The sequence below is a fragment of the Peromyscus eremicus genome, chromosome 23, assembly GCF_949786415.1.
Source record: "Peromyscus eremicus chromosome 23, PerEre_H2_v1, whole genome shotgun sequence".
Classification (NCBI taxonomy): Eukaryota; Metazoa; Chordata; class Mammalia; order Rodentia; family Cricetidae; genus Peromyscus; species Peromyscus eremicus.
This window is the reverse complement of record NC_081438.1, coordinates 4,608,774-4,626,085: the sequence shown is the minus strand read 5'-3', so window position 1 is coordinate 4,626,085 and position 17,312 is coordinate 4,608,774. Positions and strand designations below refer to the sequence as shown.

General features: G+C 54.1%; 1 protein-coding gene across 1 annotated transcript; it reads right to left on the bottom strand.

Moving 5' to 3' along the window:
* Positions 1 to 1,567: 1,567 nt before the first annotated feature.
* On the bottom strand, positions 1,568 to 16,087 carry Tchp (trichoplein keratin filament binding). Its single transcript, XM_059249142.1, has 13 exons — positions 15,932 to 16,087; positions 15,193 to 15,386; positions 14,673 to 14,883; positions 13,042 to 13,098; positions 10,459 to 10,527; positions 8,972 to 9,145; positions 8,184 to 8,296; positions 7,993 to 8,059; positions 5,805 to 5,977; positions 4,905 to 4,986; positions 3,316 to 3,501; positions 2,559 to 2,702; positions 1,568 to 1,730 (listed from the first exon to the last, which is right to left on the bottom strand). Exons 2-13 carry the CDS (start codon positions 15,384 to 15,386, stop codon positions 1,698 to 1,700), a joined length of 1,503 nt encoding a protein of 500 aa, XP_059105125.1. The 5' UTR covers positions 15,932 to 16,087; the 3' UTR covers positions 1,568 to 1,697.
* Positions 16,088 to 17,312: the final 1,225 nt, after the last annotated feature.

Below are 17,312 nucleotides of genomic sequence, written 5' to 3'. Positions count from 1 at the left end.
CACAAAATCATGCGTGTACACACATGCACACACACGATCACACAAAAGCATGCGTGTATACACATGCACACACACGCACACACAAATGATGACAAAACAGAGAACTAGTAGGACATCATTTTAATGCCAGTAAAAACAATGCTTGTCCAGCAAACCTTTGATACCTGTGTGCAGTGTCTGTCCACTGGGGTTCTGCCCTGGAGCAGTGTACAACCACTAGTGATTTTCTGTGGTTCCCGTAGAAATAAGAGGGAAAAGTCATGTGGGCATAGTGGCGCACGCCTTTAATGCCAGCACTCGGGAGGCAGAGGCAGAGGCAGGTGGATCTCTGAGTTCAAGGCCAGCCTGGTCTACAGAGCGAGATCCAGGACAGCCAGGGCTACACAGAGAAGCCCTGTCTTGAAAAACAAGAGGGGAGAGAGTACCATGTTCACAAGAAAAGTGAGAGTAACCTGTGAGATGTGACCAGTGGAAGACCCGTGATGTGGGCTGTACACATCACCCTACCCAGCACCCACCAGCAGCAATGACAGCCTGAGCTTTCTTTCACATTAGTGAGCATCTGAAAAGTGCCTAATGAAAATGGTGCTCAGGGACCACATTCGAGGATCCACGGTGGGAAGTGAAGAGGCTGAGGCTGGAGTCCCACAGTGGAGGGAGGAAAGTGACGCAGCCCGTGGACCTGGGCTGTTTCATAAGCTCTGGGTTCCCATAACCAGAGACAATACCCTACAACTGGCTGGGGTTTACTGAGGTGCGGAACCCCAGAGGAAGGGCGTGGAAAAGTACAAGTCATAAAACTAACAGCTGTTGCTGCAAGGAGCCACAGCTGTCTGCAGAGGTGAGTCGGGCCTGTGTCACGTGGGATCCAACAGTGGGGGCAATGGGGTCAGCTGTGATTGAGTCTGATTCCATTCCTCCAGGTCGCATGCTCCTCTGGGCACATAATTCCCACGGGGCTGCACACAGGCCTCCCCTGGACTCTGGAGGTCCTAGTCACACCCCTGCCTTTACCAGGCTAGCCAACCAGGTGCCCTTGACGACATGTGTTCTAATGCTCTATGGGCTTCTTTTCTTCTTGGTGGTGCTGGGGCTGGGATGAGGACCAGACAGGTGCCAGGGAAGCGTTCCACACTGAACTACGCCCCAGCCCCCCATGGGAATTCTCACGACACTCCACAACAAGGAGCTCCTTTGTGGCCGTCTTTGCAGAACGCATGGTAGATGCCCAGACTGCCGGACTCTTCCTTTGGGGCTACGCAGCTAATAACCTGAAATAACTACACCAAGACCTACGAGTCTGCCTTCAATAGAATAACTTATTAAATGGTAACTTTAAAACCCGAAAGGCCCCTCCTCTCTGACTGGTCCTCCCTAGAGCTGACATGTACAGGGAACCTACATATCCTGTCCTGGGATACAACTTGTTCTTGGTAGCTCTAAAATCTATGTAGAAAGCATTGGACGACCTCTGGACCATCATATGAGTCTGTAAGACCTGTCTGGGTGAGGAAGGCAGGGGAGGGCTCTCACCGGGTGCTGCACACCTATGGCATCTCGACATCCAGCTAGACCACGATGTGCCTGAACAGCCATGGCCAAACTACCCAACAGCACCCTGAGCCCTGGCCAGAACAAGCACTGTGCAGATGTCTGAAGCTGTCTATCAAGTCCGGCATGCTTCTCTGTGCTCAACGTCAGTCCCAGGCAATTTTGGGGTGTCCATAAGGCTGAGAAAGCAAGCACATGATTTATCGGGTCAGCAGTCTGGAACTCTGGGAACTGACCTCTCGCTCTATTAGGAGCACACGAGTGACTTTTCACTTACAGCTGAGAAAGCCCTGGCTCAGCCATGAGTGAGGCACTCTGTGACCAGCCCTGAGACACTGTGTGTGCTCTGTGAAGCCCTGGCACCCTGATGCATGCTCCAGTGACTTTGGAAATGCTGTCTCCTGTACTCAGAGCCCTCTGCCAGGTCTGACTTTGAAGTCCTACAGCAAACGAAGAGCACTCCAGTCTTCGTCCACCCCAGCCCCTCGCTCTCTGACAGGGAAGCCGTCAGTCCTCTCTCTCTAGCACACCCCTCAGAATGCAAGGAGCCAGGTGGCCGAGTTCCTCTAGCTGCCGCAGAGAGCCTAGTCAGCAGGTCCCTCACAACAGGCACGCCAGCCTCCATGGTGCCCTGCTCAGGGCTCACACGAGTCACTCAAGAGCACCACATAAGGAGCACAGAAAGAGATGAAGAGCAGAGGAAAGGGGTGGGGCAGAGAAGCAGGTCCCAGTCACCTGGCTCCACTGGGCGGCTGGGACCTGGTCCCACTGCCACCTCTCACTAGCTGTGGCCATCATTCTTCAGGCACAACATCAGCACTGAGGCCCTCCGTCTTTGCAAAGCCTGAAGCGGCGGGAACCAGAGCAAAACCACTCGGACCATTTGAAGTCCAGTCAAGGAAAGGCCTCTGCACTGAGGCTGTCACCAGCCGGAAAGACAGACACAAGGGAGGGACAGGAGAGCCCAGGATGGGGCTGTGGTGGCCAGGCACCTGGCAAGTGCCTACCTTGGGCCGGTAGCCTCCCTCAGCCATGGTCTTCGCCTCCTGCTGCAACAGAGCATCAGAGAACTCTTCTGCCCGCTGGACCTCCTCCTCTTCCGCCTCCGCCTGCTGGGCTGCTTCCCACGCCTGGAGCTGGCGCTCCGCAACCTGAACACCAAGAATAGAGTCACCAGAGACCAGGCCGTGGGGCATAGCCCTGCCTCTGAGCCAGGAGGCAGATGGTAAGTGCCAGCAGCCAGGATGGGAACCTGAGGCCATGGAGATGGCGCTGTGGACTTTGTGAAAGCTCTGGATGCAGCCATGTGTTTGGAGAACAATGGAGTAGAAAAAAGTAACCGTGACATCGGCATGGTCCCCACAGAGACTAAGGAACCAGAATGGAGCCTGTGCCACGGAGACATGGCTCAGCAGTTAGAAGGACAAACTGCTCTCACAGAGGAGCGAAGTTCAGTTCCCAGCAACCGCAGGGGAGTGGCTCTCACCTGCCTGTGACTTGGCTCCAAGAGATCCAGTGCCCTCTACTGGCCTCCTTGGGCACTGCACACAAGTGCACAAACCCATATTCAGACACACATGCATGCACATAATTCTTTTAAAATGTCAGGGCTGCTACAGAAACCAAAAGGGATTTAGATATGAATGAGCAAAGGAACTGAGTCATGGAACTCTGAGCTCTGTTCTTCAGTGTCCCGAGAACCCTGCAGAGCCTGCTGCCTCCAGGCCCTGACCTACAGAGGCTGCCCTGGCCCTCGGCTCCCACCTGGGCTTCCAGCTCCTGCTTTCTGGCTGACTTCAGCTCCTCTCTCTCCTCCTTTGCACGCTGAGCTGACTGCTTTGCCTCCTCCAGACTCTGGATGAGTTTTTCCCTGTGTTTTAGGGTTTCCTCTTGTGCCCTCCGGTTCTGTTCGATCTTTTCTTGTATCTGCTGCTGCCTCCCTGTGAGAACCTGGCCAAGGGGAAAAGAAGGTTTGCATTTCAGTCTAAGCTTCACACGAGCTGCAGCCACAGTGTACCAATCCAGCCTAATCCTCACACACGGGCAGCAGACCTGAACCACAGGCCCAGTGTGGGCCACTGCTCTTCCCAGCCATGCCACCCGCCCTAATTAGTTCTGTTTCCAATGCTCCACGAGCTAGAGTCATCTGGGAAGAGGAGTATCAGTTGAAAATGCCTCCACAGGTTGGCAAGTCAGAGGGGGATTTTCCTGGTTAATGATTGACATGGAAGAGCCCAGCCCACTGTGGGCGGTGCTACCCCTGGGCAGATGGTCCTAAATTGTATAGGAAAGCAAGCTAAGCCAGTCATGAGGAACAAGCCAGTAAGCAGCACCCTCCATGGCCTCTGCATCAGCTCCTGCCTCCAGGTTCCTGCCCTGACTTCCCTCAGTGATAGAATGTTACCTGAGAGTTTTAAGTCTCAATAACCCTTTCCTGCCCAAGCTGCTTTAGGTCATGTGTTTTATCACGGCACTAGACACCCTGACTAAGACATCAACCTACAGGACACAGCAGTGTTATGGGGGAAACACTGGAGAGGCCTCCCCACAGGCCACCAGGACGCAGTCACACATCCTCTATGACTCCAAGCAGCAAACACCTGCTGCTGTTTGGAACTTGGACCTTGGCCCAGAGCACTGAGATGTCCCAACCGCAGCCAAGGAACCAAGAAGCCACAAGACATGCCTAACACCTGCACCGTCAGGAGGGGGACACATAAAGTGGCCACACCAGGGGGAAGCTGAAATGAGGAAGTTCGAAACCCACAGGGAATATGCTACACACAAGTGAGCACCAACCGACCAGCCAACGTGGCTGATTTCCAAACACGGAGCTCATGGTTCCAGCCCACCTCAGCACAGCTGTCGGTGCAGGGCTGAGAAGGACCTCCCCGCTGGGTCCCTGCAACCCTCACACTCGGCTCCTCTGCTGGCTGCTGGCCTCAGGGAACACGGACTCCTTCATGAAGGCGCCCCGCAAGTGCCTCGGAGAATACCCACTCGAGGAGGAGGAGGGGCGGGCTGCAGCCGCAGCCGTGTGGTGTTCACTGACAAGTGCTGAGGTGTGCTAGCGAGAATGCTCGAAATCAAATAAACAGCACGGTGGGGAAAACCGCATGTAGTTAAGAAGCCGGGCACTGAGCCCAGGAGACACAGAGCAGCAGGAAGCTGTGGAGGAGAGGACTGAGGACTTCCTCTGTGTTCTTTCTGTACATCGGGATCCCTTTAGTAAGCTTGTGCTACTTACACAGTGACTTCAACGCTACCTAAGACAACCGGAGCAGATTGAGTCGGTGGGGTTGCACACATCCCGTGGGACCAACGGCCATCCGAGTCCCCATGTCTGGAGTTACCTCATTCATCAGTCTGTCCCTCGCACTTTGCTCTCGAGCCCACTCTGCTTCTCTCCTTTCCCACATCTCCTTGGCCTCCTCCCTGGACAAACACAAAAAGGACACAGAGGTTGTACACCACCACCAAAGGCGGGGGACAGACGGCAGAGCGGGCACATCCACACCAGCTCTCCAACGATGACAGCTAAGGACAACACTCCGGTAATACTTTAGGTCATCATTTAATACTTCATCTCCTTAAATTAAAAAAAAAAAAAAAAGTACCACAGCCATTTAGCACTAAGGTAAATAAAACCACCAGGACCAGAGATGGGAGGGGCGAAGGCACTACCTATGCTAATCACCACCCTCCCAGGATGGCTGCTGGCTCACCTGGCAGCAGCTAGCCACCTCCTGGGGTCTCCACAAGTCATGTACCCACCACTAGGCTGAATGCCGGGGACCGATCACAGTGTCTGGATATCAGTATGGATTGCCTGTTATTTGGCTATTTCCATCTGTGAGTTGGACTTTTAGGCCCCAAAGCTGTGCACATAGGCCAGCAGTCCTAAGCCCCTGGGCCCTGAGGAGCTCAGGGGGTGGAGACCAGCCAAGGCAACATGGTGGGACTGTCTTCGGGAGCACATTGGAATCCAGGCTGGTTTTTACGGAGCTTAGAAGAATTAAACTGATGGGAACAATCTCGTCACGTGGTTTAAAGACTTCAGATGAACGCATTATCACTCTGAACCGTAATGACTTCCACCTTGAATAACGTTAGGTCACCCCAACCTACTAGCAAAGACATGGTCCCTAGGGATGATGAGTTACAAGGACAGATGTTTCAGAACAAAAGTGGCCTGCCCAGTGACCTGAGGGCATCTCACAGAAGCAGAGTAGAGGCCAGCAGCTGGCCCTCACCTCAGCAGCAGCTGCAGCTCTGCCTCCCGAGCTTTCTCGAGCTGCAGCTGCTCCTCGATGACCTGCTTCATCCAGGCTGCATCGGCCAGGGCCTGCTCCCGCCTGGCCAGCTCGACACGCTGCAGCTCATCTTCCTTCTCCAGGAGCGCCTGCAGGATCCGCCCGTCTGCCTCCTAGAGGAGGGGTGTGGTGGTCAGACAGAGGAGCCCACCCCCTACACAGCCCCTTCTGTGTGTCCCCGACACAGCCATGTAGGGAAGGGGCTGGACCGCTTCTGGATAACCACAAAGGTCCGCTGTAGACACTGCACTGGCCCAGAAGCTTCTCACTAATGGAAGTGACCCCTCCTGCCACCTGCGCCACCACAGGCACATACGTGGCCCTGGATGTGTACGACACATTTTAGAACACTAGCTTTGAGGAGGTTACAGCAGTGTGTGAACATAGATACATGCACAAACTTCTCACCGCAGCTTTACTGTAAATGTGGAGGAAAACTAGAAATCATCAAATGCCAACTGGCAGAAAGTGACCTTCATCTATGTCTACAGAACTCCACACTATAGTAAGAGGGCAGAGGAACCCAGGGGAGGGGGCAGGGGAACCCAGGGGAGGGGGCAGGGGAACCCAGGGGAGAGGTCGGGGGAACCCAGGGGAGAGGGCAGGGGAACCCAGGGGAGAGGGCAGGGGAACCCAGGGGAGAGGGCAGGGGAACCCAGGGGCGGGGGCGGGGGAACCCAGGGGCGGGGGGCGGGGGAACCCAGGGGAGGGGGCGGGGAACCCAGGGGAGAGGGCAGGGGAACCCAGGGGAGAGGGCAGGGGAACCCATGGGAGAGGGCAGGGGAACCCATGGGAGGGGGCGGGGGAACCCAGGGGCGGGGGCAGAACAGTGGCACCAGATCCGACGGTCTGACCAAAGGAGGCAGACAGTCAGGAAACCTGAGTGTGCTCACTCACAAGCTCATTAAAGTCATGACAGGAACACCAAGTAGCTCCACTAAGAAGCCTAGCCCACCCCATCCTTTTTTTCAGTTATTTTTTGATCTGTAGTTAGTTGACTTCATGGATACAGAACTCGTGGATATGGAGAGCAAATGTGTGTGTGTGTGTGTGTGTGTGTGTGTGTGTGTTCAGGGGTACACTTGTCTTTCACACCCAAACAAGCGTGCTGAGCCAGGCAACTGAAAGGCACTGGGAGGTGAGCACAGGAGGGAACCCGCCCTCTATGGTGTGTCTCAAACAAGTCAGGAGAGTGTGCAGCTCAGCAGCCATCTCTGGAGGTGGGGAACCTCGCTGTGTGCCTCAGTGAAGCGGACTCGGGCACTCTGGCACATGCCCACAGTGTGAAATGACTGCTCCTTAAGCCCATTCACATCTGCGTCACGCCATCGTTTTTCCCATCAAGAATACCTAAGGAATGGGCCGAGAGATGGCTCAGCGGGGAAAAGCATTTGCCACATAAACCTGACAACCGAGTTCAATCCCCAAAGCTCACAGAAGGAGGGACAAACTGACCTTCATGTGCACACTGTGGCATGGGCATGCCCTCCCCCGCAAACAATAATACAACTTAAATTTTCTTTCTATGTGTGAGTGTTCTGACTGCATCTATGTGCACCACATCTATGTGCTGCTTACAGAGGTCAGAAGAAGATGTCAGGTCCCTTTAGCACCCTGTGGCTGCTGGGAACCAAACCCAGGTCCTCTGCAAGAGCAACAAGTGACCTTAACCACTAGGCCATCTCTCCAGTCCCCCAAATTTATTATTTTTCTAAATGAATACCTAAGAACCAGGTGTGGTGGTGCACGGCTTTAATCCCAGCACTTGGGAGGCAGAAGCAGATGGATCTCTGTGAATCTGAGGCCAGCCTGGTGTATATGGCCTATTCCTGGCCTGCCAGGGCCACACAGTGAGATCCTGTCTCCAAAAATGAACAACCAAAAATCAGTACCAATGCGGTCTACCGTGGAGCTGCCCCCGAGACCTCACAGTTCAGGTACAGAACAGCACCGAGAGCATTGTCAAGTGTAACCCCATACCTGCAAATTCCTCGACTCCTCTGTACCGTCCACTGGCATCTCTCTACTCCCCTTTGTGTTTTAATTCTCCTGAGGATGCACTCAGGTTCTGAGCGGTGAAAATACCGTTTCCAAAGGATGGAAACTGCCGGGACGTCGGCTCACTCACCAGCTCCTCCTGGATCTGCTGGGTCCGCCTGTGCAGCTGTGCATTGTACTGACGTCTCAGGAAGCGCCTAAAGATGGGGGGCAAGCAGCTTCAGGGCCACATGACCAACAACTGCTCCATACAGGCCACACCCCCTTTGGTTCTGGGGAGACCCCATGGGCGTCTGAGAGGGCAAGAAGCTTCCCACGCACCCCAGCTCCGCCTTGCGCCGGAGGGCGGCCATCTGCTTCCTCTCCTCCTCCAGCTTCTCCAGCTCCCAGTGCTGCTTGAGCAGGTTCTCCTGCTCCTTCTTCAGCTTGGTGGCCTGTGTGACAACGGGAACCCAGTAAGATGGGCACCACACTGTCCTCACACATCATCTCCATCTCTGGCGGGCTCTACATGAACACAGCCTGGCCTTTTCCATGGGATTCTGAGTCCCACCTCAACTAAACTATTCCTACAAGTCTGGCCCAGCCCGAGAGACTGACTCCCTGTGCTGGCCACACTGCTCTGACTTAACTTCTGTCTCCTCAGCCAACACGGAAGCCTTGCTCAGGCCCTATCTCCTAGTATCTAGAATTAGTGATAGGCACTCGATCTCTAGCTATTGAAACTATGGGGCTAGGGAAAAGGGAAATGGACACAGACCAAAGAGGCGAAGCCTCTCTCCATCTGGACAGAGACTCAGTCCTCTCTGGAAGCCAGTGTTCTCGAAGACAGCCTCCTGGACCACCACCTCATGGCTCACACCCTGAGACCCAGACCTGCTCCTAGCGGAACAGTGTGCTGGAGCATGTCCACCGGAAAACCCGGGATCCCCGTGGACAGGTGTGTCTCCAGACCATTAACGTCCCAAAGTCTGAGCAGAGCTAGGAAGGAGCACACACGAGAGGGGAGCACCCAGCTCTGAGAACGGGGGGGGGGGGGGGGGGGGGGAGGATGACCCATCCATGGAAGCCCCACCCTGCTGATCTCGGGCCAGGAGGGCTCCCCTCACCTCCATCTCCTTCTGCTTGAGCTCCTCCATCTGCTGGCAGAGTGCCGCAGCCTGCAGTTTATCCTCCTGCTGCCTCCTCTCCGCCTCTGCTCGCAGCCGGTCCATCGCCTCCCTGCGCGCCGCTTCGTACTCATTTTCCAACCGCTTGTTCTCCTGCTGCTCCGTGGCTTCTTGCTACCGGAGGGCAACACTCTCAACATACGGCCAGAGGAGACTCAGCTCCCGGCTGGATGACAGCCGGCTGCAGGGCCCAGGTAAGCTCCGCCTGGAGCCCCCTTCTCCAGCAGGGACCTAGAGCTCTCCATGTCAGGCTCTCTCCCCTCCACAAGAGAACACAGTGAACACAAAGTGATCCGTGCGTGCTGTGGACTCATCCCCAGAGGTGCTGCGATGACCCAGGGCTGAGTGCCCATGATGCAGGTTTATGATGCTGTGGCCAGAGAGATGGCTCAGCAGCAAGGGCTCCTCTGCTCTGCCAGGGGACGACCAGAGTTCAGTTCCCAGCACCTGCGTCAGGCATCCCAGTCACCTGGGACTCCACCTCCCAGCGACCTGACACTCTCATCTGGCCTCTCAGACACCAGTACACATGTGGCACACACTCAAACACATAAAAAAAATAAAAATAAAAAGTAAAACTTGGCGCTGGAGAGATGGCTCCACAGTTAAGAGCACCGTGGCTGCTCTTCCAGAGGACCTGGGTTCAATTCCCAGAATCTACGTGGCAGCTCACAGCTGTCCATAATTCCAGTTCCAAAGGATTCAACACCCTATTCCTGCCTCCACAGGCACCAGACATGCCTGAAGGACACAGACAGAGCAGGCAAAAACACCCATACACAAAAAATAATTTTTAAGAAATTCTTTAATTAAAAAAAGTGGCCAAGGGCTAGAGAGATGGCTCAGCGGTTAAGAGCACTGGTTCAATTCCCAGCAACCACATGGTGCCTCACAACCATCTGTAATGCCCTCTTCTGGCATTCACCAGACATGCAGGCAGAATACCATGTACATAATAAATAAACAGACAAACAAACAAACAAACAAAGCGGCCAAAGTGACACATGCTTATAGTCTCAGTCCCGGGAAAGTGGAAACTGGTGAGTCCCTATAGGTCCCCAGTAGTCTACTTGGGAAAGCTACAGGCCACTGAGAGACCCTATCTCAAAAAAAAGGGGTTGGCTCCTGAGGAGCATCACCTGAGGTTATCCACTGACTGCCACATGTACACACACACACCTGCATACCGACCCACCCATGCACACACCTGCACACACACACACACACACACACACTTGCATACACACTCACACCTGCATGCACACACCTGTACACACAGACACATGCATGAACATGCATGTAAGCACACACAAAGCACACGTTCAGGCTGCATATGCCTGCTCATCCAGCCAAGAGCACGGAAACAAAACACAGTGAGAGGTGGGAGGGAGCCACGGCACAGCATGTAAGGGTCGCCCATCACACACCTGTTTTTTTTCTTCTTTCTGTGTTGCCCAGGAATCTATCACGTGCTTCTTGTGGAGGTCCAACTCAATCTGAGGGTGAGAAAGAGAGAATATTAACTTCCCGGTGGGCTGTGTGAGACTGAGGTGACGTGCTACTGTCTGTGTCGTCTGCTGGAACCTGACCATGACTCTCTCTGTGAACTTCGAGTGTAAGGCGGCCCCCCAACAAGAACACTGTGAGTGAGGGCGCAGCCTGCAAACCTGAGCTCAGCCTCTGGAGCCATCTGTGGAAAAAATAGGACATGGTGACATGCGTGTGTGGTCCCAGCACCTCTGTGCTAAGATGGGAGGCAGAAACGGAGAACTGCCTAGAAACCCAGACGCTCGAGGGCCAGCAGCGTGGAGTGCTCCGCCAAGCAGCATAAACAAAACAAACCTGCCTCAGCCAGGTGGGCAGGGAGAAATGACTCCAGAAAGTTGTCCTCTGACTCCACAGTCACCACGGCACACTTGTACCCCTCATACACAATAATCCATAAAATCAACAACAAAACCAATCTGAACACTCAGCAGGTAGGAAACCAAAGGACCGGCCGCTTCTAAGCCCAGTTCACACCTTGAACAGAAGGGCCAAAGCTCGCTCCTGGAGCCCCAGGTGAGCAGGAGGCATTTCTCAGCAGACTTGGAACTGAGATTTGAAAAGAGAGCTCAGGAGACAGCTGGGTAAGAAGCAGAGCCAGCCCCAAGCTCGGCTCACCAAAACTTCCTTTACAAAGGAGCAGCTTTAGACCAGGCTGGCCTTGAACTCAGAGACCTGTCTGTCTCTGCCTCCCCAGTGCTGAGATTAAAGGAGTGAACCAGAGCCTGGTGGATGGTGTCATGGGAGCCTTTAATCTCAGCACTTAGGAGGCAGAGGCAGGTGGATCTCTGTGAGTTCAAGGCCAGCCTGGTCTACAATAGTAAGACCCTGTCTCAAAACAAAACAAAACAAAACAAAACAAAGTGAACCACCCCACCCAGGTTTCTTATTTTTTACTGTGTGTGTGTGTGTGCGTGTGTGTGTGTGTGTGTGTGTGTGTCAGAGGACAACTTGTGGGGGTTGGTTCTCTCCGTCCCCCATGTTGGTCCCGGGATGAAACTCCGCTCTCCGGGTCTGGCAGCAAACACCTTTCCCCGAGCCCATCTCACCTGGAAACTGCTCCTGGCCATTTCTAGACATAAGGAGCTACATCAAGTCAGAGAACCAAACTCGTGCAAACACTGCTGGAATGATAAACGCCATCAGTAACAGGCTTAACACCCTCCAGCCAGTCTGCTCAGTGATGGCAACCAGGACATCACTCCCTCTGTCCCCAGGTCTGCAGACTCCTGTCTCCTCCACCCCAGTCCGGGCCTTCACCTTAGGAGCCCACCAGCAGCAGCACCCCTGCCCAGCTCACGCCAACAATGCTGCCAGAGTGCCCCAGGATGCAGCTGTGTGGGGGTGCCCCAGGATGCAGCTGTGCGGGGGTGCAGCTGTGTGTGGGTGCCCCAGGATGCAGCTGTGCGGGGGTGCAGCTGTGTGTGGGTGCCCCAGGATGCAGCTGAGTGGGGATGCAGCTGTGCAGGGGTGCCCCAGGATACAGCTGTGCAGGGGTGCCCCAGGATGCAGCTGTGCAGTGGTGCCCCAGGATGCAGCTGGGAATGAGTGTCTCAGGGTGCAGCTGTGCAGGGGTGGCCCAGGATGCAGCCATGGCCCTGCACACTGTTAAAGTGGTCCAGTGCCTCTGAAGGAGGCCAGGCAGCGCTGCTCAAGGTCTGGCCCGTCTACTTCACCAGCTCCAACACTTCAGGACTCTCTACTCTTGGGCACCGCGGTCCCACTGGCCCTTTACAGCCTCCTGGCTCTGTTCTCACACCACAGGCCAGTTCTTCAGCACCTCCATCCAGAAGGCCCTTTCTTCACTCTGTACTGCAGAACTAAAGCCAGCATCCTGTATGCTCGTCCCCTCCAGAAACCGCTCTTAGAGCCGTCCTGAGCCCACCCAGGTCTCTGCAGCCTGCTGGGAAGAGCTCTGGGGCCAAAGAACATATCCCCAGTGGAATCTGTGCAGTTAACGGCCACTGCTCAGTCCTGTCGGACCAGGCCTTCTGCCTGGTGATCTTTTTTCCTCTGTACCAACCCAGCACAAATCCAGATTCAAAAACGAACAAAAGCCAGGCGATGGTGGCGCATGCCTTTAAACCCAGCACTCAGGAGGCAGAGGCAAGTGGATCTCTGTGAGTTCGAGGCCAGCCCAGTCTACAGAGTGAGTTCCAGGACAGCCAGGGCTACACAAAGAAACCCTGTCTCAAAAAACCAAAAAAAGGGGCTGGAGAGATGGCTCAGCGGTTAAGAGCACTGACTGCTCTTCCAGAGGCCTGGGGTTCAATTCCCAGCACCTACATGGCAGCTAACAACTGTCTGTAACTCCAAGATCTGACACCCTCACACAGACATACATACAGGCAAAACACCAATGTACATAAAAGAATAATAAATAAATTTCAAAACAAAAAACAAACAAATCTGAAAACACAGTGTCACTCACCCAGGCAAAGCAATGGAAGGCCCTTAATTCTCACCTCTCGAAGTTTGGGGTTGTTTTTTTTCCAGTGTTCATATAAAAGTTGTTCAGCAATCTATGGAGAAAACACAGAAGGACACCTGACGTCACTGTTCAAGTCGATTCACGTAGACAAAGTTTAACAGAAGTCAGCTCAGGCCATGACCTTCTCCATTCAGCAATGTCAACACATCTGCCACTCAAGTCTGTTCTCCTTACACACACAGGTCTGGGGACAGGCCATCAGAGTAGAATGGACCAAGAATTAGCGAAGAGCTGATGCTATGGCTGGGTCCCTTCTCGGAGTTTCCAAATACACAGCAAGTTGAAACACAGATTGAGGCTAATTACCATAGCCACTTGATAAACTATAGTGTTCCCAGACCTTCGTGGGACCCAGAACTGAAGAGAAGAAGAGGAATCACTTGCAGTGACTTATTCGGCAGAGAAGGGAGCTACCACATACCAAACATGCCCTCTAAAGGCATGAAGTGTGGGTGCTGGCTTTTTGTCTCCCCTCATTCTTGCTGGCAAGCTCATCCACCGTTACTGTGGCTGGTATTAACTCCAACTTCTTACAGAAGAAAATCAGAAGTTAACCAGGTAGTGGTGGAGCACCTTTAATCCCAGCACTCGGGAGGCAGAGGCTGGTGGAAGTGGATCTCTGTGAGTTCGAGGCTAGCCAGGGCTACACAGAGAAACCCTGTCTCAGAAAAAGAAAGGAAGGAAGGAAGGAAGGGAGGAAGGAAGGAAGGAAGGAAGGAAGGAAGGAGAGAAAGAGAAGAGAGGGAGGTAGGAAGGGAGGGAGAGAGGGAGGGAGGGAGGAAAATGAAAAAGAAAAAATCCCCCGACTCCAACACCAGGCTGAGCGTGCAGAGACCAAGCTTCATGGGTTGAACAACTAACTGCTGGATTCTTGGTCTGTCTGCTGTGAGACGGTACTGTTGCCATTGTCTACATGACCACCCAGACTACATGCCGAAGGCGCTAACCAAACGTGGCTGACCTCCCCACCTTGTACAAATCTTTGACGTTTTACCGTATCTGGTTTAGATCATTGCTATGAGCCGGATCTGAATTACTCCTTATGCTTACATTTTAAATACTTGCTCTCGGCCAGGCAGACTCTTCCCCTCTAATCCCAGCATGAGGAAGTCAGAGGCAGCCAGATCTCTGTAACTTTGAGGCCAGGGTGGTCTACAGAGAAAGTTCCAGGCCAACCAGGACTACATAGACCAGTTCAAAACCAACAACAAAACCAACAGCAAAAACAATTGCTCCCCAGCTCTGGCACTATTCAGAGAAGCCGCGGTGCCTTCAGGGGGTGAGGGATTAGCTGGCAGCAGCCCACTGGGGCTTGTCTTTGAAGGCTACAGACCAAACCGTCCTTCTGACGTGCTCTCTGCTTCCTGAACCAACATGATATGCGCTCCAGCGGGCAAGGACTCCACGCCTTCCCCATTAGGATGACCTGAGGCCCTCTAAAACCATGGGCTAAAATAAAAAAGAGTGCTTTTCCTACGGACTGTAGAGTCCCTTGGCCATCTCATCTGACCAAGTCAGCCAAGAACAGCCCCAGGGATGGAACCTTCAGTTCAGGCTGCCGACATGTCACCATGCCACGACCTTCCTCAGGTTTAGACTAGGTACCAGTTTCCTTTGTTCCTCTCGGGCTGACTTCAGATCCCGGTGCTGTTCCCGGATTCTTCGCTCCCGCAGGCTCATGCTCAGCCTCAGCCCCTCCAGCTCAGCGGCCAGCAGGTCCTGCTCCTCCAGCACAAGCTGCCTGAGTCTCTCACGCCGGACCTCCAGACTCATCCTCTTCTCCTCCTTCAGCTTCTCACGCTGGTACGCATGCATGCTAGGTAAGGAGCCCACTGCGCGTCAGTCAAACCCAGCAACAGTTTCATATGCGTTTCTCTATCAGTTGGGAGGGGTGTATTTAAACACAAACACTTACAGAGAAGACGACCGCTCTGCATACATTTTATCTTTTCATAATGCACGTTATTTCACTGGTTATTTTCCCCACACACCCCAATTTTCAGCTAGACTAGCATCACCATGTAGATTACTCACGCTGTCACAAGCCACAGTCCCTAGGCCCCAAGGCCACATCCCCTGAGCAGCTAGTGGAAGGAACCAGCAGGCAGGACACACTGATACTTGCCTCCGCCGATAGGAGGTCTCGGAGCTCCATTCGGCCTGTTTGGAGCTGTGGATGTCGGAAATCCTGAAATAACGGCTGTTCTCTTCCCACTGCAGGCGAAGCTGGGCCTCCTGCTCTCGCTGGCGCTGGCGTGCGACCTGCTGATCCAGGGGTCTCCCGCTGCACCAGTAAGAGGGCAACGTGGGGAGCGCCATCTGAAGGGGAGGGACATAGTGGGCAGACACTGAGCCAGCTGCAAACGCTGGAACCCTCCCACCTGTCTGGTCTCCTCGCCCGTCGGCGGCCCCTTTATAACAGCTTTTTAAGACGTCCACATTCCCACCCTAGAACAACTGAACGATCAAAACTTTAGAACGAGGCCCATGCCAGCGTGTTTCAAATGATGTGCCGCCAAGGCTGCAAGTTATCACTTTAAATACACCTGGGCTGTGGCCAGCCATCACCAGGGACGTGACAGACACGGACATTGTCCTGAAAAGTCTGGGATAGGCAAGTGAGGATGTTTACACTCTGCAGAAAATGACACGGGCAAGCAGGTCTCAGCGGCATGCCCCTGCAGACCCAAGTACTTCGGAGGCCCGAGCAGGAAGGGACCACCCGAGTCCCGGAGTTCAAAGCCAACCTGCCTCCAAAACAACAACAAAAATAACGAGAGACGACGCCGAGCACCTGACAGACGCCTGCTTACAGGCCCCGCGGCACCCCCGTCCGGTCCCCCACCCCCTGGGCCCAGCCTAACCTCGGGCTCGTGTTTCTCGGCCCCCCGAAGTTCTCGAAGAAGGGTCGCCGCCGGCCCAAGCTCGAGCGCGCGCGCACCGGATCCGAGAGTCCCGCGGCGCCCGCCCGCGCGCCCGCCCGCGGCAGAGACGCCAGCCGTTTCCCGGGTCGGTTGCCGGGCGACGGGGCGCCGCGAAGGCCAAAGTACCTCCGGCGCGACACCCGCCGCTCGCCGGGAAAAGGAAGTGGTGGCGGGGTTTTTACTCCGGCGCCCCCTCGCGGCAGGAGGGACAGCAAGTGTTGCTAGTCCCCGAAGTAGGGAGAAAGGAAGGACCAGAGTCGGGGTGGCCCATCCCGGGGACGGGGTGGGGAGGGGGTGGGATGGGGCGAGGGTTGGAAGTGGAGGGAGGGCGGAAACCAACGGAATAGGATAGAGGAGAATTAAGCACATGTTTCTCAAAACAAGGCACATCAGAATCATGCAGGGAGCTGCCCAGAGTAAAAAGAAATCAGTGATTTTCAAAGCTCCCGGGGTGTGTCCCATAGGCAGCAGAGGCCAAGAACCGCGGGTCTCCGCCATTACAAGTCATTGGTAAACGTCCACTGTTGTCTTAGATGAGCGGTGGGCATAAGGGTTTTAATAACTGGAACTCGCACGATTGCACGTATTTATGCATGAACTACTCCATTCAAAAGAAAAGGCAGCCGGGCGGTGGTGGCGCACGCCTTTAATCCCAGCACTCGGGAGGCAGAGGCAGGCGGATCTCTGTGAGTGAGTTCGAGGCCAGCCTGGGCTACCAAGCGAGTTCCAGGAAAGGCACAGAGCTACACAGAGAAACCCTGTCTCGAAAAACCAAAAAAAAAAAAAAAAAAAAAAAAAGAAAGAAAGAAAGAAAGAAAAGGCAACGCCGGGCTGTGACTATGTGCTGCTACCATTCGTTAATAAAGAGGCTACCATGACGGGTGGTGGTGGCACACGCCTTTAATCCCAGCACTCGGGAGGCAGAAGCAGGCGGATCTCTGTGAGTTCGAAGCCAGCCTGGTCTACAGAGCGAGATCCAGGACAGGCACCAAAACTACACAGAGAAACCTTGTCTCGAACACCCCCCCCCCCAAAAAAAAAAAGAAAGAGAGGAAGGAAGGAAGAAAGAAGAAGAAAAGGCAGGGCTGGAGAACTCGGAGATTGTGTGTGCTTAGCATGCTCAAAGCTCTGAGTTCAATCCTCAGCACCCCCAAAATAATGTAAAAATATAGACAAATATTCGATCATTCGTTCTTTTTTCCTTCATTATTTTTCATCCCCCTCATCCTCCATTCCTTTGTTTCTCTGTTCCCCATGGAGGCCGCACAGTGTTGTTGGGCCTCTACAACCAGGTTCAAACCTGCAGTGTGATAGGTGTGGT